The 19,093-nt window shown below is 35.8% G+C and overlaps 1 protein-coding gene across 3 annotated transcripts in view; it reads left to right on the top strand.

Annotated features, from left to right (window-relative positions):
• The window catches only part of LOC129734578 (mitogen-activated protein kinase kinase kinase 1-like), a 68,814-nt gene extending 50,089 nt beyond the window's left edge, over positions 1 to 18,725 (top strand). The window contains exons 7-21 of one of the 3 annotated variants that reach the window (XR_008730111.1): positions 2,130 to 2,251; positions 2,977 to 3,058; positions 3,190 to 3,367; positions 4,164 to 4,454; positions 4,863 to 4,984; positions 6,158 to 6,249; positions 6,497 to 6,686; positions 7,006 to 8,272; positions 9,318 to 9,470; positions 10,833 to 10,995; positions 12,064 to 12,195; positions 13,188 to 13,330; positions 13,812 to 13,943; positions 14,360 to 14,787; positions 16,156 to 16,292. Coding sequence is in view for 1 of the 3 variants with exons in the window: in XM_055698193.1 (XP_055554168.1) it covers positions 2,130 to 2,251; positions 2,977 to 3,058; positions 3,190 to 3,367; positions 4,164 to 4,454; positions 4,863 to 4,984; positions 6,158 to 6,249; positions 6,497 to 6,686; positions 7,006 to 8,272; positions 9,318 to 9,470; positions 10,833 to 10,995; positions 12,064 to 12,195; positions 13,188 to 13,330; positions 13,812 to 13,943; positions 16,156 to 16,305 (3,217 nt within the window). In the remaining 2 variants the exon portion in view is untranslated. Of the gene's footprint in view, positions 1 to 2,129; positions 2,252 to 2,976; positions 3,059 to 3,189; positions 3,368 to 4,163; positions 4,455 to 4,862; positions 4,985 to 6,157; positions 6,250 to 6,496; positions 6,687 to 7,005; positions 8,273 to 9,317; positions 9,471 to 10,832; positions 10,996 to 12,063; positions 12,196 to 13,187; positions 13,331 to 13,811; positions 13,944 to 14,359; positions 14,788 to 16,155 lie in introns of all 3 variants that reach the window. The other 2 variants (XR_008730112.1, XM_055698193.1) reach the window with 2 other exon arrangements.
• Positions 18,726 to 19,093: the final 368 nt, after the last annotated feature.

A 19,093-nucleotide genomic window follows, 5' to 3' on the forward strand; every position in this document is an offset into this window, starting at 1 on the left:
CAGGTTTATAATTCTGATATACATATTGTAACCTTAATTTCCCATAGTCTTTTAATTACTTTTCCAAATTGTCAAATTGCATCATTGTAAATAAATTACATAAGTAGTTCTAGAGTATATTATGTATTTAACTAATTGGTTTATTTGGCAAGTCAGTTCCTTTAATTATATACCTTGCATAGGAAGATTATTTTTTTTTAATAGGAATGACTTTATTGGACTGTGAACTTTGCTGCATTAGTTCTCATTTTTGACAGGATGAAAGATTCTTTCAGTTGTTTGCCAGTACACCTGATGATTAGTTCCCTGCGTTACTGGTTCAATGAGATAAGTTATCATTCTGTGTGAGTCTAATCTTGCATGATATAAGTATTGGAGAACACTGAGCATCAGATTAATTTGAGATAAAAGCTTACTCAGTTCTGATAATTACTGTGACTTGCAGTTATTTTTGTTTTACTATTAATTCTTAAAAAATAAATTTTAATTTAAAACTCGTGTTTCTATACATGCCGTGGAACTGAATTTTTACACTGTAAGCTTATTTTTGTGGATTTTTAAAAGATAAAGAAAATTAGCGTCAATCACTTGCAAAAAGCTAGAAGCTAATATATATGTATAGAGACAATGTATACACAAATTATTTTTAGAATATACGGTTGATGAGCAAATACAGGGTTCCTGCAAACTTTTAAACATGAACCAGCTATAACTTACATTTTTAGTAGGAGTACTAAGTTTTACACATTTAAACAATAATGCAGAAGTTTAAATTGTGTTTTTTATTACATGTTGTTTAAGCTTAGAATAATTTTTCTGGTGAAATCTCTGGTTATAGCCATTTAAAAATTAAGGTAAGGTAAATAAAATGGAACCAACATGTAAAACAGAAATGTGGTGGTTTGTTTTTTTTTAAAAAAATCTACATGTGATATGTAGATATATTAGTGTTTATGTGAATCGATTACATCTGTTTCTCAGTGGCAGAAAATTATTGAGTGGCTGTTCTCTTCTGTTGAATTTTTGAGTTTTACATACATTCATCAAATAGTATTTACAGTTTTCTGTACTGGGCTGAAGACTATCTTGTGACTCTATTCTGAAAGAGTGTGGAAAAAAACCTGCATGTAGCTGTCATGGTTTAACCCTGGCTGGCAACTAAGCCCCATGCAGCCACTTGCTCACTCCCTCCACAGTGGGACGGAGGAGAGAATCAGAAGAGAAAAAAGTGAGAGAAATCATGGGTTGAAATAAAGACAGTTTAATAGGTAAAGCAAAAGCCGGACATGCAAGCAAAGCAAAACAAGGAATTCATTCACCACTTCCCATGGGCAGGCAGGTGTTCAGCCATCTCCAGGAAAGCAGGGCTCCATCGTGTGTAACAGCTACTTGGGAAGACAAACACCATCATTCTGAACATCCTCCCCTTCCTTCTTATATACCCAGCATGACGTCATATGGTATGGAATACCTCTTTGGCTAATTTGGGTCACCTGTCCTGTCTGTGTCCCCTCCCAATTTCCCATGCCCCTCCAGCCCTCTGGCTGGCAGGGCCCAAGGAACTGATAAGTCCTTGATTCAGTATAAACATTACCCAGCAACAACTAAAAACATCAGCGTTCTATCAACATTGTTCTCACATCAGAGCCAAAACACGGCACTGCACCAGCTACAAAGAAGAAAATTAACTATCCCAGCTGAAACCAGGACAATAACTTTCAAAATCTAAAAATGTCTTAGTTTTTCAAAAGCAAAGGAAAAGTAAAAAAAGCAAAGATTGGTTTGTTTCAAGAAGCTGGGGGGGAGAGGGAGGGGAGGGGAGGGGGGGGAATAAGTGCCCGAGGCTAGTCCTTTCAATCTCCAATTGGTGTCTGACCTAGTTTGAAAAGATGTCATGCATTTTGTGATGTTCTCTTTCATTTCAACAAAGTGTTGTCTGTAAGTGCTTCTGAAAATTTGGTTGCTCAGTTATTCAGACCAAGGTTTAGGAGAATCATCATCATCATAAAATGAGTAATGAATAGCATATTCAGAAGTGACTGTTCAAAATAAAGTTAATCTTTTTCACTGTTAAACCTGTTCTGAATTCTGATATGCCATTTTGCAATCAAAAGTATTTCTTTTTATAGTATGAAGGATGAAGAAGAACAGATGTGCCCCATTTGTTTGTTAGGCATGCTGGATGAAGAGAGCCTAACTGTGTGTGAAGATGGCTGCAGGAACAAGTTACACCACCACTGCATGTCAATATGTACATTGTCATCTTTGTCTCATTAAGTTCTGGTGACTAAATATGCAGAAGTATTATAATTTTGTGTGTTGGTAGGGTTTTTTGTTTGTTTTAAAAGTTACAGAAACATGCTCTTAAGTGATGACTATAGCTCTTTGAGAGTTTGGTATCATTCATTGGTATCAATATATACCTTATTATCAGTTATCAAATTACAGCTTGCTTTGTGAATGCTTTGAGAAAGAAGTTAACTGCAGGGCTAGAGGTTTGAGCCTTTTACCTGAGTGAGAAGATCATGTCCAATTAGAGCAAGGCTAGGAACAGATTTTACCCCTCTGTGACTTGTCATTAGAATGCATGAAAGTATTCTACTAGGATTATATAGTGAATTATGGAGTATGTTTTTATATATTGCATTAAATAAAGTATTTTAATTAGATTGCTTTAACAAATAAAATTCTATCTCCCATGTTTTAATACTTTTGAAAAAGTATTACTTATGTTTGAGGCATAAAACCAAACCCCTGCATTTCAATTCATAACTTTTAATATTAAATTGTAGTGCTAAGCTGAAGTGTTTCTGCATGTAAAAACATTTAAATGCACAGGCTTCTGCACATGGTTCAGTTCAGAAGTGTTTATCCTGAAACTGGCATTTCTCAGTAAAAATTAAAAATAATAATGCCATCCTCTGGTTTTATGCAATGTAAAACTGAAATACATATTATCCTGTTGCTGTGTTCCAGGGGCAGAAGAATGCAGAAGAAACAGAGAGCAACTTATATGTCCTCTTTGTAGATCTAAATGGAGATCTCATGATTTCTATAGGTAGGGATTCAGTCTGAGTATAACAAACTATCTGCTTCTGGATCCTAAGTTGATGTTCATAAATATGCTAAAGTATTTACTTTGGTAAATGTTTTATTTGCTAATGCATGCTATTTGTTGTTAATCTGTAGTCATGAATTGCCAAGCCCTGTGGATTCTTCTGTTCTCCATGTGGTTCATCAACAAATTCAGCAGCAATCTACAGCTGGATCACAGAGAAGAACCCAAGATAGCAATTTTAACCTTACTCATCATGGGGTCCAGCAGATCCCTTCTGCCTATAAAAATTTAGCTGAGCCATGGATTCAGGTATTTTTACTTTGTAAAAGAAGCTTCAAATGTAAAAACTGATATTTTTTTTTAAACTGTTTTGCTAGATTTTTCAAATCAACAATTCAAAAATTTATTCTGAATCCCATCAGCTTTATGGTTGATTATTATTGGAAAGAATTATATTTAACTTGCATCAGAAGAAAAGGTTTTTCAGTCTTGTTTTCACTGGGGTATTCAGTTTTAGACTTCATCTCAGGCTTCATATTAAAGGTCCGTGTAATAAAATGTAGTATTCTTAATTCTAATTTTGGTTATGCAAGTGTCACATAAATACAAATTTGGCATTTGCTGTTACCCAAGTTGGGTTGCAGGAGCCGAATGATCAAAATAACCTCTACTCTAGAGGTGGGTTCAACTGAGAAGGGATCACATACTTAAAAGAAATGGGAGAACTTGTATTACCTGTATGTCTGCTGTAATTTTTGTCTGGTATAGCCAGACCTTGCTTTCAGGGTTGTTTATATCAGTGTATAGAAACGAACTCCATACTGAATAATTAAAAATCAGAGTGAATGAAACCATCCATAAAGCCATTCCCCCACTTCTCTTAGCAGAGTTTTTGGAGAACTGAACACTTAGAAATGAAACATCATAAATGATATCACAGAATCTTTTTTAACACGCTGCCTTCTGGCACATTTTTGCTGTCAAGCTTCTTAAGGTGATCTTTCACCAGAAACATTTATTTGATCTTTTTGAGTGCTCTTCTTAAGTACTTAAGTTGCAGTTTTATTCAATCTGACTCCTGTAATGCTGCTTTTTTCTTTGGCAGGTGTTTGGAATGGAGTTAGTTGGCTGCTTGTTTTCTCACAACTGGAATATACGTGAGATGGCACTTAGACGTCTTTCCCATGATGTTAGTGGTGCTCTATTATTGGCTAATGGTGAAAGCACTGGAAATTCTGGAAGTAGCAATGGAAACAACACAAGTGCTGGAGCTTTGGGAGCAGTTAGTGGGTCATCCCAGACCAGTATCTCAGGAGATGTGGTGGTAGAATCCTGCTGCAGTGTGCTGTCCATGGTCTGTGCCGACCCTGTCTACAAAGTATATGTTGCTGCTTTAGTAAGTAGCTGTTTACTCATATTCTAGTAATTTCCAAATTACTTAATTTTTGAATGGGAAGAGATATATGAGTCAGGAATCCTAATAATTGAGCACTACTGATAACTTTTAACCATCATCTGAAAGCGGGTTGAACAAAATAGCAAGAGTGAAATGGCATGAGTCTACTGGTCAAATATAAGGAAATGCTTGCTACAGCACTAAGTGTTAACAGTACTTGTATGATGAGATTCTTTCCAATCTCAAAGAATACATGACTAATTCTAATGGTGAATATATAGTAAGCTGTTTATTCTTTGAAAATTTTGCTGATATTTTGAATGCAATTTATATAGAATTATTTACAATTCTTAAAATAAATTTGTGTGGCTAATTTGATTTCATATGTATTATTTTTTTTTCTCTTAGAAAACCTTAAGAGCCATGCTATTATATACTCCTTGTCATACTTTAGCAGAGAGGACTAAACTACAGCAACTTCTCAAACCAGTTGTAGAGATGGTATTAGTTAAATGTGCAGATGCCAACAGGTATGGTGTCTCATGAACTTCAAATTCATTTTGGATTGTTACTGAAATGTCTTGAAGTTTCATTTGTTGCTATTTTATATGGAACTAGGAGATCATTTATAGGTGGCAGTGAAATAAAATGTATGGATCATATGTATAAATGTTTTTGTTAAAGTCTAGTTGCTACCAACCAACTTCTGTCTTGAAAGATGTAGGTTTTGGAGGCACCTGTTTATATTTTTCCAGCACTTATGGTTCTTAAATGATGTTTTGCTTGCATAAGGTCTTTTTTCCCCTTAAAATAAAGGAAGATATGTTGGGTGCAGTCATCAACCATCGCCTCCATCTCAGTTAATATTGCTTTGGTTTAATTCTCATGACTCCCCTTTAAGCAGTCAGCAAGTACCAATCATCAAATTTTGTATCTTTAATATATATATATATGTTTCCTACTTCAACAAAAGCTGTTGTACATCTATGTCATGAAGTGTTAACATAACACTGCTACTTTTTACTTCATAGTGTAATGTTAGTATATGGCTATTCTGAGTGAATGCATTTGGCAGTTCTGGCTTGAATAAGCCTTTTCTTCCTCTCCCAAGCTACTCTGTCTGCTCTGCCAGACCAACCATTTCTTCAGCTGTAGATGCAGAAGTCCACCAGACTGCTATTTTTTTTGTTCGGTTGGTTTTTGTCTCTTTTGGTTTAGTTCCTAAGCAGCGTTGTTTCTGAAACTGCAACTAGAGGTTCACTGGCAATAGTTTAGCAATGGAAAATCTAAAATTAAAGGTATAAGTGAAATAGAACTGTTCCTTATGGTGCTGGATTCCTGTATTTGGCCTGTTTGTGCAAGAGGATGAGATCGTAATGTGCAGTTGAATTAATTTCTTTTAGTAAAGAGATTATTGCCTGAAAGTCTCAAAGAATTTGAGAAATGGGGAAGCTGATTTCTATTTGGGTTTTTTATTTATTAGTGATAGACATTACATTTCTGGAAGTTTTCTTATAAAAAATGTCACAATATTGGTAGCTTACAGATAGAGGATTACAGAAGTGTATTGGAATAAAATGATGTTAAATAATTTTCCAAACACAATTCTAAGGTAATGATTATTGAAATGTAATGGTTAAAATGTTTTTTCTTCAAAGCATCTGCTCAAAGTTGGTTGTTTTTTTTGGTTTAATTTCTTATAGTCGAACAAGTCAACTTTCAGTCTCAACGCTATTGGAGATGTGTAAAGACCAAGCAGGAGAGCTGGCAGTTGGGAGAGAAATACTTAAATCTGGTAATAATATCTCTTCATATATAATTGAATTATTATTGCAAGCAAATATACTGAATTGTTTAAAATCTAATACAGGTTTTATCCAATATTTGCCAGCATGGCAAAGAGAACAGTGTTGCTCTCAGCAGTTTGGGGAGGAGGGTGGTGTTAATTTGGGCGCACACTGTATATTTCTGTATGATATAGTTCTGATCTTTATTTAGATTGTGAACATGTCTAATACCTATTTTATCAACTTTTTTTATAGGCTCTGTTGGTATTGGTGGTGTTGATTATGTCTTAAACTGTATTCTTGGAACCCAAACTGAGTCTAGCAACTGGCAAGCGCTACTGGGGCGACTTTGTCTAATAGATAGACTTCTGTTGGAAATTCCTGGTGAATTTTATCCCCACATTGTCTGTGGAGGTGTTTTACAGGCTGATACTGTAGTAGACAGGTACTTACACTATGTGACTATTACTCTTTGTAGTTGAATGTGGTGTTGGTGATTTCTTCAAAAATTGGTTGTTTTGAATCCTGTAAACAAATAGTGTATATTTATATGCAAAAGTGCACCTACTTTACAGAGTAAATGGTTGCATTTCTTAACTTCTGACCTGTGAAACAATTTTAAAGCACCAGCGCAGCAGTAAGTCTGCTTTCTACTGCAGAACTGACAGCTAAATAGGTTATCTTGTAATGGCTTTCTTGGCACTATTTAACTAGAGCATATCAGTTTATAAGACACTTCTTTTTTTTTCTTTTTTAACTTTCAGGTATAAGAAACTTCTCTCCCTCTTAAATTTTGCCTTGCAGTCAATTGACAGTTCCCACTCAATGGTTGGAAAACTATCGCGCAGAGTATTTTTGAGTGCAGCAAGAATGGTGGCAAGAGTGCCCCATGTTTTTTTAAAGCTGTTAGAAATGTTGAGTATGACAAGCTCAACTCATTATGCAAGGATGCGTCGACGTCTGATGGCAATAGCAGATGAAATGGAAATTGCAGATGCCATCCAGCTAGGCATGGAAGAAATGCACTCTGGGGAATGTCAACATGAAAAAATTTTGCAGCTACCTGTACCAGATAACTCTTCAGAAGCTACAGAAAGTAATACTCCTAACAATACTGTCCAGTTATCAAGGAAAGATGAGAAAAGTTTAAGTGATAAAAAACTGAGTGCCAGTCCAGAGGACACTTCTGAGATGCTGGCTAGCCTTGCTGTGGGACTTTCATCTGTAACCACTGAGCAACCAAAGCCAGCCATTCAAGCAAAAGGAAAAACCCCCAATCAGTGTTTGAACTCTTCTCCCTCATCCAGTCATTCTCAGTCACTATTCCCAATGCTTCTGTCTCCTTCAAACCCATCTGTACTAGCTGGCACTGTAACAGATGTCTCTAAACTCAGACCTCAGGGATTTGTTCCCTGCCAAATCCCCTCACCTTCTCCTCAAACACAGCAGAAACTTTCTCTCTGGTTTCAGAGAAACTGTTCTGAAAATAAAGAACTGGATAAACTTTCTCAAGTCCTTACCCAAGCCAGGCCATTGCCATCCAGTCACATACACAGGCCAAAGCCATCACGACCCACCCCAAGTAATGTGAACAAGCAGGGAGAAACCTCAAACAACAGTATGACACTTGACCTGAATGATATTTTGCAGTGTGATGGCAATAGTAGTAGCAGTGCGGTTATACCAAGTGAAGAGACAGTGTTCACACCAGTAGATGAGAAATGTCAATTGGATGTTAATGCAGAGCTCAATTCCAGTATTGAGGACCTGCTCAAGGCCTCTGTGCCAAGAAGTGATGGCACAGTTACATTCAAGTCTGAAGTTGCAGTTCTTTCTCTTGAGCAGGCAGAAAATTATGATACTTACAAAGATGATGTAAATCATAATCAAAAATGCGAGGAAAAGATGGAAGCTGAAGAAGAGGAAGCTTTAGCTATTGCTATGGCAATGTCAGCATCTCAAGATGCCCTGCCAATAATTCCCCAACTACATGTTGAAAATGGTGAAGATATCATAATCATTCAGCAGGATGTAAGTATGCATATGGTAATTTAGCATGTCTCAACTGAGGCTCACTGAATTTATAAAGCAGTGCTGTTTTATTCCCAAAGTTATATAAAGCACAAAGGGACTCAATACTCTTTCATAGAAGTTGGAGTATAAACAGTTTTCCAGTTGAGAGTGCTAACAGGATCTTTCCGTGTTTATTAAGTTTAGAGACAGTATTTGGAAGAGAGACATCATGTTGTATACCTTTTAAAATGGGAAAGAAGAAAGTGTAAAAGTGGGGAAACAAGAAATGAGAACAAAGGTTTTAAGCAGGAGTAGAACTGTACTGAGTCTTAATGCTGATTTACTTTGAAGGCAATTATGCAAAACCAAATCAGTTTCTGAAAGAAGAGGCAGATAGAGTAGGAAGAGATCTTACCATCAGCACATCCTGAGAGAGAAGGTGTGAGATACTTTAGAAATCAGGAAAAATGTTTGTTTGCAAATAGACAAAAGTATAAGAAATAAGAATAGAGAAAGAAAGGAGTATTTTACAAAAGTTCACAAAATGGTTGAGTGTATTGACTTTAGAGTAAGACAGGTGCTGGAAGTTTGTGAGGTTGCAGGTAAGAGACTTGGTAGAGTTACTGGAAAGAGGAATGAAATGTTGGGTTTTGTGATCCCTTTGCATGAGGTAACAACATGTGAAGCATAAAATGACAGAAATAAATTAAGTAGAAAACATGATTTTGTTTGTGTTTACTATAGGTGCTGACTAAAACCTTGACTAGACATGAAATCAAGAATAGAAAAAAAGTCTTGCTCCTATTTGTGTCCTTACATCTTGCCTTTCACCTTCAGGTAGTAACACAGAGAAGGCCCTCTGTTCTTTACATACAGTAGGAATATGTGGATTAAGGAATACACTGGTGTTCTGGTCTCAACTGAAACATGTATAACATACAGTACAAATAACTGTAAGGGAGAAGAGAGGCATATAAACTTGGATATTTCATAACCTTCCAGAATATCTACATTTTAGGTGCATGTTAGTAAACATGGGATTGATTTGGAATTTAATTCACAGACACCAGAAACCCTGCCTGGACATACCAAAGCAAAACACCATTACAGAGAAGATGCAGAATGGCTTAAAGGTCAGCAAATTGGTCTTGGAGCTTTCTCTTCCTGTTACCAAGCTCAAGATGTAGGAACAGGGACATTAATGGCTATAAAACAGGTAAATACTTCACTTTTTTGAATATATTGTTTGTTTTTCAATATTTATTTGAAATATTAAATATAAAAGCTTTCTGACTTCTGTTCCCTAATTCCTCTTCTCCCTGTTGCGTGTGCTCACATGATACATAATACAGTCTTTATGTGTATGGGATTAACATGTTTTCAGTTTCTTTTACTTCTCCTTAAAAGGGGGGGACGACATACTTTTTTATACACCCCTTTTCTTTCATAGTTCTTCAAATGCATTTTTGTTTTTATCAAGTTCAAAAATCAGTGACAGTGACAGGAATAGAGTCCAGGTCCCTTGATTCCAAATTGATGCTCTATTTGAAAGATAGCTATTAAAAGTAATTTTCCCTTGTCAAGATTTTTTTCCTAAAAGAGTTTAAGCACAGGAAATGTAGTTTAATGCTTCTTTCCTCTGATCCAACAGCTGACTTTGAAGCAAGTATTTTTAATATTTAAATTATTCAATACAAAAATATGACTGAGAGGCCCAAATGCACATGATTTGCTTAAGATTTGGTAAGGTTCTAGATGTGAGTAAATCTTCCACATTTAAGGTGCCTTAGGTATGAATCAGTGATATCAACACAGAGGGAATCTTGGACCTAACATTTTCTTATTAATTCTAAAATGAACTTATGTCTATGGAATTGGGCAATTTCCAAACATTTAATTAGGGAAAGAATATCTGTCATCAGGTATTTCTCCTTTGAAGCTCTCTTGCTTGTGAAAGAGTAGGACTGTCCATGTGGTCCTTGAGGCTCCTCCTGAAGAGATGATGACAATTCTGAGGCCTGGGGAAATTCTCTGCAACATACTATTATTTCAGATTTACTATGAGTCAGAGCTGGGGTTGGCTCCAGTTCCATTTCTGGACTTCTGATTGGCTATTTTATTAATTTTTTTTGCCCATTGACTTTCTGGGATAAGCAGTTTAGTTATGAAACAGATAGTATGGTTAATCTGGTAAAAAGTCTTACATATAACATCATTGTCAGAATCCTGTTTTAAGCCTTATCTATCTTCCTTTTCTTCAACACCTGGAGAAAATTATTAAAAAAAAAAAATAATTCCTAGTTTAAGCAGAGGAGAGTGAAGAGGGAAGTTTCCCCACCCCACCCTTGGAGAGATTTTTGTTGGCATTTCTCCAGAAAAAACACTCTTAATTTTCTATGACTTTCTCAAATGAAGATATAGGGTCTCAGCTGAAGGGACTTGAGATAAAAGAATACTTGCTGTTTCCAGATGGTGAAAAGGGACAGAAACCCATTCATTCTTTTTACTGTACTGAAGGGGGATGGTTACAGGACTGGTAATTATGTAAGATAAATCTGAATACCATATTTCAAAACAGGTAACATATGTTAGGAACACATCATCTGAGCAAGAAGAGGTAGTTGAAGCACTGAGAGAAGAAATAAGGATGATGAGTCATCTGAACCATCCTAACATTATTCGAATGTTGGGTGCTACCTGTGAGAAGAGTAACTATAACCTCTTTATTGAATGGATGGCAGGTAAACAACTGTATGCCAAAGAAAATGAAAGTATCAAATTAGTCTTGAACTATGTAGTTTCGTACTGCAAATTATTCCATTCATCACTTCAGTTTGCAAACTTAGATTTTTATTGCTGTTGGTAACCGGTAGAAAAGTTACTTCCAGAACAGCTTAAGTGAGTTTTTTGTTTTTTTTAAAAAGGAACTTCATTAATTTTATGAATGGGATTATATGTTGTTGCAGTCCAGTTACCAAGACTAGATTTGGTGTTTTATACATCCTTATTTCTTATAAAGAAAATATTGCAACGTAACTTACATTCTTTGGCAGAAATTACTTAGCAATACCAAAGTGCTAACAAGCAAAGCCCAAGTATGTGTTATTACAAACAATAGTACAGAAAATATTTTCTCAGAACTAAGGGTGTTTAACTCTTAAGTATAATTTTTCTGAAATACTACTAATTTAGATAATGAAATGTCAGGAATTTTCTTTACCTCATTCAAGCCCAAATTATATTAGAATACTTTGAGGCACAATGGAAATCCAAAATTTGAGGATCTAGATATCGCTTTTGGAAAACAGAGGAAGATACTGCTTTTCCTTGCTTGTATACTTGCTTCTATATATTTGTACTTAGATGATAACAAAAGTAAATTAAGATCCTCAGAGGGAACACTTACTGGAGGCTGCACATACTTATTGCCCCAAAGAAAGCTAGTGTTCTACTACTTGAAAACCTTAGTGCAAAATGTAGATATAAATATATGTAGTTCTTTATCAACAACAGTACTTTGTACGCTAAGGGATTTGTACATTCTTTTAAGGACAGATGAAAATATTAGGAAGCATAAAGACTTATGTCTTTGTAATGTGTACAGTTCCAAGTAAAAAGTAATTAAGTAACCAAGTATATTACTTTTTGCCTATAGAACTTTAACTTTATTGGGGGGGGGGGGTGGGGAGGAAAGGAAAGGAAGGGAATTAGGAATATCAATATCAAGTTCCAATTTTAGGAGGCAGTGCTTCATTCTACTAATATGAAATATAAGTGGTCATAAATTGTATTTTTTTTTTATCTTCTAGGGGGTTCAGTTGCTCATTTGTTAAGTAAATATGGAGCCTTCAAAGAATCTGTTATTATTAATTACACAGATCAACTGTTACGTGGCCTTTCTTACCTCCATGAGAATCAGATAATCCATAGAGATGTTAAAGGTGAGAATTATTTAGAATGTCTTTGGAAAAGGACTATTCAGAAAGCAGCACCTATTTTGGCTTGAGACCCATTGCTTCTCTTGGATACCATCTCAAGAGTGTTATTTCTGTTGGGTTTGTCTTGATTATACTTAAGAATCTTTAATTACTGAAAAGAATCAGAACATTCATACTATGCTTGGGGATACTTACTACCTGTGCCGATGGCTTAGAAAAATTAGTTTTCTGAATTTGTTCAAATAAAATACGAATTTGCCATATAGCTTTGAAGATTGTTAGTTAATTTAATGTAAATACCCTGAAATGACAGTAAAATCTGTGAATAAGCCAAAATAAAGAGGTCAGGTTTCTAATGTATAGGAATATTATGATGGGTTTTCTTCCTTCATCCTAATTGAATATAAACACAGTTGTACTGTTTGACAAACAAAATGTGGACTTTCTTTGAAAATACCAGTCTTACTAAACTTCTCCCTGTAATGTCACTATAGCTGTCCATAAACTGGAGAGATATCAAGATAAGTAGCAACATAGCAATGGCAAATGTCTTTTAATATTTCTTCTTAAAATAGGAAAAACTTTCAGTTGCTCTGTAATTCTCTTCAAGACAACTCAAAGTTGCTTAAGGATGAAATAAGTTTAAATTTCACGGGGAGCCTGCAGGCAATGAAAAACTCCAGGATTTTAGGTCACCACTTTCTTTCATTATTCCATCTCCAGGTATTGTTCCAGAATCCTGTGTTTGCCCTACTTTGAAAGTGTGATTGCTTCTCTAAATCTCTCTGACAGCCTCAAGCTGTGTGCAGTATCATTCAGGCATAAGGGAAAAGTGACGTTATATAGACTTTATCCTTGATTTTTTACATTTCCTTGACATTGTGGGTGGGGATTATCAACCTATTTATAGCTTTGAAACAGAGGGAGGAAAAGTGTTCATCCTTTTGCCTTTAATAAAAAGCCAACTAGCAATATTTTTATTATGCTGTTGACAGGTGCCAATTTGCTAATTGACAGCACAGGTCATAGATTACGAATTGCTGATTTTGGAGCTGCAGCCAGGTTGGCATCAAAAGGAACTGGTGCTGGGGAGTTTCAGGGACAGTTGTTGGGAACTATTGCGTTTATGGCACCAGAGGTAAGAAACCAGTTTTGGGAGTTACTTCAAAAAGTTTGTTTGTACTCTTTAAGCTAATTCATGCAGCCAAATAACAGAAAATTGCTGTAAATTCTTCAAATGTGTTTTAAATGTACTTGTTCTAGAAAATAGGAATGATTCCAAAATGGCAATAATGACATTTGTTTCTTGCTGTCAAAGTTGTTCTGAGTAGTTTGTTGCAAGACACATAATAAGTATTGTTATTAAAGCTCAAATGACCATTTGGTCAAAAGCTATTTCAAGATACTTTGCCCCTTGATCAGGCATTTTATTTACTAGCTTTCTACAATGTATAAATCTTATGTCACTTACATCACTGATCACGCTCTCAAACTGAAATGATGATCAGAATGCGCTTGACTGATGTTTTATTAGTTGTTGGTTTGTTTTTTAAAATCTAAATTACTTAGAATTAAGAGACTTTGAAGTGGATAATCTGAGCTTTGATCTATCTATTCAGGTTCTGAGAGGTCAGCAATATGGTAGGAGTTGTGATGTGTGGAGTGTTGGCTGTGTTGTTATAGAAATGGCTTGTGCTAAACCTCCCTGGAATGCAGAGAAACACTCCAATCATCTTGCTCTGATATTTAAGGTGAGGTACTTTGTTACTATAACTATACTACAAAAGTCACTGACTAATTTCATACACAGCAATGTGAATTTTAGAAAAGTATATGAGTAGTAGGGTTTGTTGCAGTGGCTTTTCTTTATTTTGCAGGTGTTAGTACAAAATCAATATTGATACCAACATAATAATCATACTTGCTAGTTTAAAAAAATTTAAAAGGCTACCAACACAATAATATGCAGAGAAAGCTCTGTTCTAAGATATAAATACATAATGTAACAGGCTAAAAAGTTTTTTTCGGAATACAGTTGATCTTGACTCTAGGCAGAAGATTGGTATTTGAACTCTTTCTTTACAATCCTGTAAAATACAGAAGCAAAAGAAGTTTTTTTTCTACCATAAAGCATTTATGTGTGTATTCATATAAGGAACCTTAACAGGTTTGAGAAGTGGACCCATATGAACCTCATGAAGTTCAACAAGGCCAAGCGCAAGGTCCTGCACGTGGGTCAGGGCAATCCCAAACACAAATACAGGCTGGGCAGAGAATGGATTGAGAGCAGCTCTGAGAAGGCCTTGAGGGTGCTGGTGGACGAGAAGCTCAACACAAGCCAGCAAAATGCGCTTGCAGCCCAGGAAGCCAACCAAATCCTGGGCTGCATCAGAAGAAGCATGGCCAGCAGGTCGAGGGAGGTAATGCTCCCCCTCTACTCCACTCTCACGAGACCCCCCCCACCTGGAGTACTGCATTCAGCTCTGGGGCCCCCAGCATGAGGAGGACATGGACCTGTTGGACCGAGTCCAGAGGAGGGCCATGAAGATGATCAGAGGGCTGGATCACCTCTCCTATGAAGAAAGGCTGAGAGAGGTGGGGTTGCTCAGCCTCGAGAAGAGAAGGCTCTGAGGAGACCTTATAGCAGCCTTCCAGTACCTAAAGGGGGCCTACAAGAAAGCTGGAGAGGGACTTTTTTACAAGGGCATGTAGCCATAGGACAGAGGGTAATGGCTTTAAGCCGAAAGAGAGTAGGGTTTAGATTAGACATTAGGAAGAACTTCTTTACTGTGAGGCTGGTGAGGCACTGGAACAGGTTGCCCAGAGAAGCCTGTGGATGCCTCATCCCTGGGAGTGTTCAAGGCCAGGCTGGATGGGGCTTTGAGCAGCCTAGTCTAGTGGAAGGTGTCCCTGCCCATGGCAGGGGGGTTGGAACTACATGGTCTTTAAGGTCCCTTCCAACCCAAACCATTCTATATTTCATAGTGGGGAATGTCCTTTGGTAAAAACATGATGTTCCATGTTTAGATTTTGCTGAATGCTATTTACTTCTGCTATGTTCTATATTAATATTATTCCTCCCCCTTCTAGGTCATCTATTTTGGCATTCATGTTTCTTGCTAAAATCAATTTAGTATATTTAATTCTAACAAGTATAGTTGGACTACAGGCATGAATAATGAAAATACTGCCACAAGTGAAGAAAGTGATTAGCATCTTCACTAGTATGAGTGAAGAAAGTGTTTCCATAAAACAGTACTAGCACAGCAGTATTCAAGTATGTTCTAATTAAATACAAATCACTTATAAGGGATGCAATTGTTTTGGTTCTTTGTGTGAATCTGGTGGTGCCACCCTAGTGTTCTCAGTCTTGCTTAATTTGATCTAGAGAAGATCAACATTAATTTGATTGGGACTGACCTGCTTCATTGTGAGAAAGATTGCCCTTTGGTGGTGGTAGCAGAAATACAGTAAGACAATGCAAGAGCATACCCAGTTTAACATATAATAATGTAAAATTGCTCATCCTAATATATCTCAGTGTTTGCTTACACTATGCCTGTTAAGAGTGATGGCAAGTATTAGACTAAAAGATACCTGTAAGTGTGACATGAGAGTTTTTCTTATGGTCTGCTTAGCAGATGGTTATTGCAGAATCTTTCTGTCAGAGGAAAACTTGGAGAGAAGTGTAAGGAGAGAGGTAGACTGTGAAAAGTAATAAAGCATGTGTTATTGGGGAAAGAAGCATAAAGGGAACTTAAGACCCATTCTATAAATGGAAGCAGCAATGTAATCCTCAAACTGCAGTAGGAAATATGCTAAGTGGATAAAAGCTCATATATATAACTATATATATATATAAAACTAGTCAGCTGAAAATTATTTGCTTGTTGAAGGTTTTTGGGTAGGAGAGGGGGCTTAAGAATCACTGACTTCTAAACAAGGTTTTTTCCCTTTGTTCAGATTGCTAGTGCAACTACTGCTCCATCAATCCCTTCACATCTGTCTCCTGGTTTGAGAGATGTGACTCTTCGGTGTTTAGAACTTCAACCTCAGGACAGACCCCCATCAAGGGAGCTGCTGAAACACCCAGTCTTCCGTACTACGTGGTAGCTACTTATGTGTAAGGCTGATTTACTGAAGATGTTACTGAATATACAATAACTGTCTTGCAGTGCAGTTAAGCACAGCAGCTTGTATTATTCTACTGGCCTTAATGATAGATACATCAAGGACATAAGGCCAGTGGAGGACCCTGCCTAAGTATGTGATTGACAAATTGAGATCTTTACCTAAGCTCAGTATGCAACATTTCACAATTTGCGCAGAGATTTGTAAACTGTGCCTTTTCAAACATCTGGCTCTATGTGAACACAAAAGCATTTTTCCTTAAATCTGCATGATTATTTAGCAGATAAGTGATTTTTATTTTATTTGGAGCACTTTTTCAGCAATATTAGCAGCTGAAGAGTTCAGGATCTCTTTTAATATAGCAATTGCTGTTCCATTTCACATCATGTAGACGTAAGCAGAGGATTCTGCAATTATTTTTCAGCACTGTTTAAAAGGATGTTCTGTATCTATCTCTCTTAATTATACAAAGTTTTTTGAGTAAGAAATCCAAACATTGATGGATACTTTAAAATAACATTTTGCATGCCTTAAAGTAAGAGCAGGCAGTTGTGGTTCACTATGCATTTACTGCTTGGTCATGTAATTTCTTTTGAAATTTAAGTTTGTTTTCATTGTATTTTTAACTTTCAGGGAAAGGTGATCTTATTTTAAAATAGTCTTTAGAAAAAGCTGTAAACTGTGTCATGGAACACCTTGCTGACACGAGTTTTAAAAACAGATTTGCTGGAAATCCAGAATAAAATAAAATGCCATCTTCAAGTCAGTGTTTCAGCTTCTGACAGTATAGGCTATTTAAAAAAATATGTATGTCTTGCATAAGGCAACTCGGTCTGAATTGTGCTGAAAGTTGAGCCTTCTTTTCATATAGCAGTTTTTTCTGGCAAATCATGTAGAGAAATTTCATGTTGAAGGCCCCAAAACCAGCTCCCATTAAAGTTTATGGGAGACATTGTCCTGTACTTCACTGGGAGCAGGTGCCACCTACAAGCAAATCTCATTCTTTGTGTAACAAAACTGAGGTCACATTCTCCACTGATAACAAGTTTTACCTGCTGTTTTTGTTCTGCTGTACATATCTATATACTGTAGCCATTAGTGATAATTTAATTTGAAAATGTTAAAAATATTACCACAAGAAAGGTATTTATTTTAAGAAGAAACAAACTTGGACTTGAAAAACAAGGTTAAGTAAAATGTAAAGCTTCACCTGTAGTGCAAAACTTGTGCTTTTAGCAGGTGTGTTTTAAAAATTATTTTAAAGGCAGGTTTTTAATTTCTGATGCATGTAATGCCGAAGGAAAATGGCAGCTTTTCTTTTGCCTTTTTAAGAGAGGGGGGGTCTTTTTAAATCAACTACTCATTGTGTTTAATCAATTTTGGGGAAAAAAAATATTACTGTTCATTTTTTAACTCTTCAGAAGCCAGTTGAATTGTTGGACTGAAATAAATTGGTTATTTTCAAGGACTCGGGGCAAACTAAATAAGCTATAGTACATTAAAAATGTACAATACAAATTGGAAGTAAAACATCTTAAAGATAAGTTTACAGGGATGATAGTGCTCGTGCTAATATAAAGCAGCGTCATTAGTTGTGAATGTGTTTCTTTTGGAATCTTTACATTCCTTTGTTTTGAAAGATTGGCAGACTTTGAAGAGTTAAAGATAATACAGAAATGTGAAGTTTGGTAGTTTGAACTGGTTTGTACTTGGCTTTTTTTGACCACCTTAGAATTTCTCATTCTAATAAGATTGTTTCCAAGTCTTTATGTGCAAGCTTTAAAGGATGCCCTCTTGCCAATTCGTGTACTGGAAGATCAGTTTTCAGATTAATACTGTTTCTAGCAGAAATGTAAACTGTATAAACTGATGAATTTCAGCTAATCAGTATTACTTTGTAGATCACCATGCCTACCACATTTCAAACTCAAACTGCCTCTAGATGTATTTGAGTTTGTGTTTCCCTCAGCTTGCTGGTAATTGTGGTGTTTTTAAAATACAGATGTGATGCAATATTTTTATTTTCTTTGGATCAAAGCTGGAATGAAAATTTTATTGTGTAATTATTTTTTGTATGTTCTTAATGTTATTTAGTACTTAAGTTGTAAATAATGTCTACTGCTGTTTGTTCCAGTTTCTACTACCTCAGGTGTCCTATGGAGTTTCTTCTACCAAAGTTCACTTTCACAATGAAATTATATTTGCTATGTGACAGATTCCCAAGACTTACAGGCTTAAGGGCTAACTTCTATTAGCACCTTATTGTGCAAGCAAATTTTACAGAAATCTCTGGGTTAAGAAATTTTAATTAAGTTTTTATCCCACTGAACCAATTTTATATAGTATAATTTGTACCAAAGTTGATGTTTTTTCTTAATAGTAAATAAAAGGTTTTGAAAAAATTTTGTCCTTTGCTTATTTTAATGACAGTATTTTCAATTTAATGATGTGAATAAAAGACTTCTGGTATACTTCACTATTTATACACAATTTCATATGCAACACAATATAGTAAGACTTTGTTTCTAATATTAAATGACATACGAATATCAGCTGATATAAATATATCTTAGGTATATCAATGAGAAATGCTTAGATAAAGGGCAGTAACAAACACTAAATATTTTTTTAATTGATAATAAAGCTAGGAACTGCTCTGTATCTGTGAACCTCATTTTGCTTATGCCCTTAGATCTAACATGAATTGTCTAAATTTTATATTACTACAGAAATGTAACTATTAATTGCCAAGTCAAGCAAGTTGATCTGG

The sequence above is a fragment of the Falco cherrug genome, chromosome W, assembly GCF_023634085.1.
Source record: "Falco cherrug isolate bFalChe1 chromosome W, bFalChe1.pri, whole genome shotgun sequence".
NCBI classification, from domain to species: domain Eukaryota; kingdom Metazoa; phylum Chordata; class Aves; order Falconiformes; family Falconidae; genus Falco; species Falco cherrug.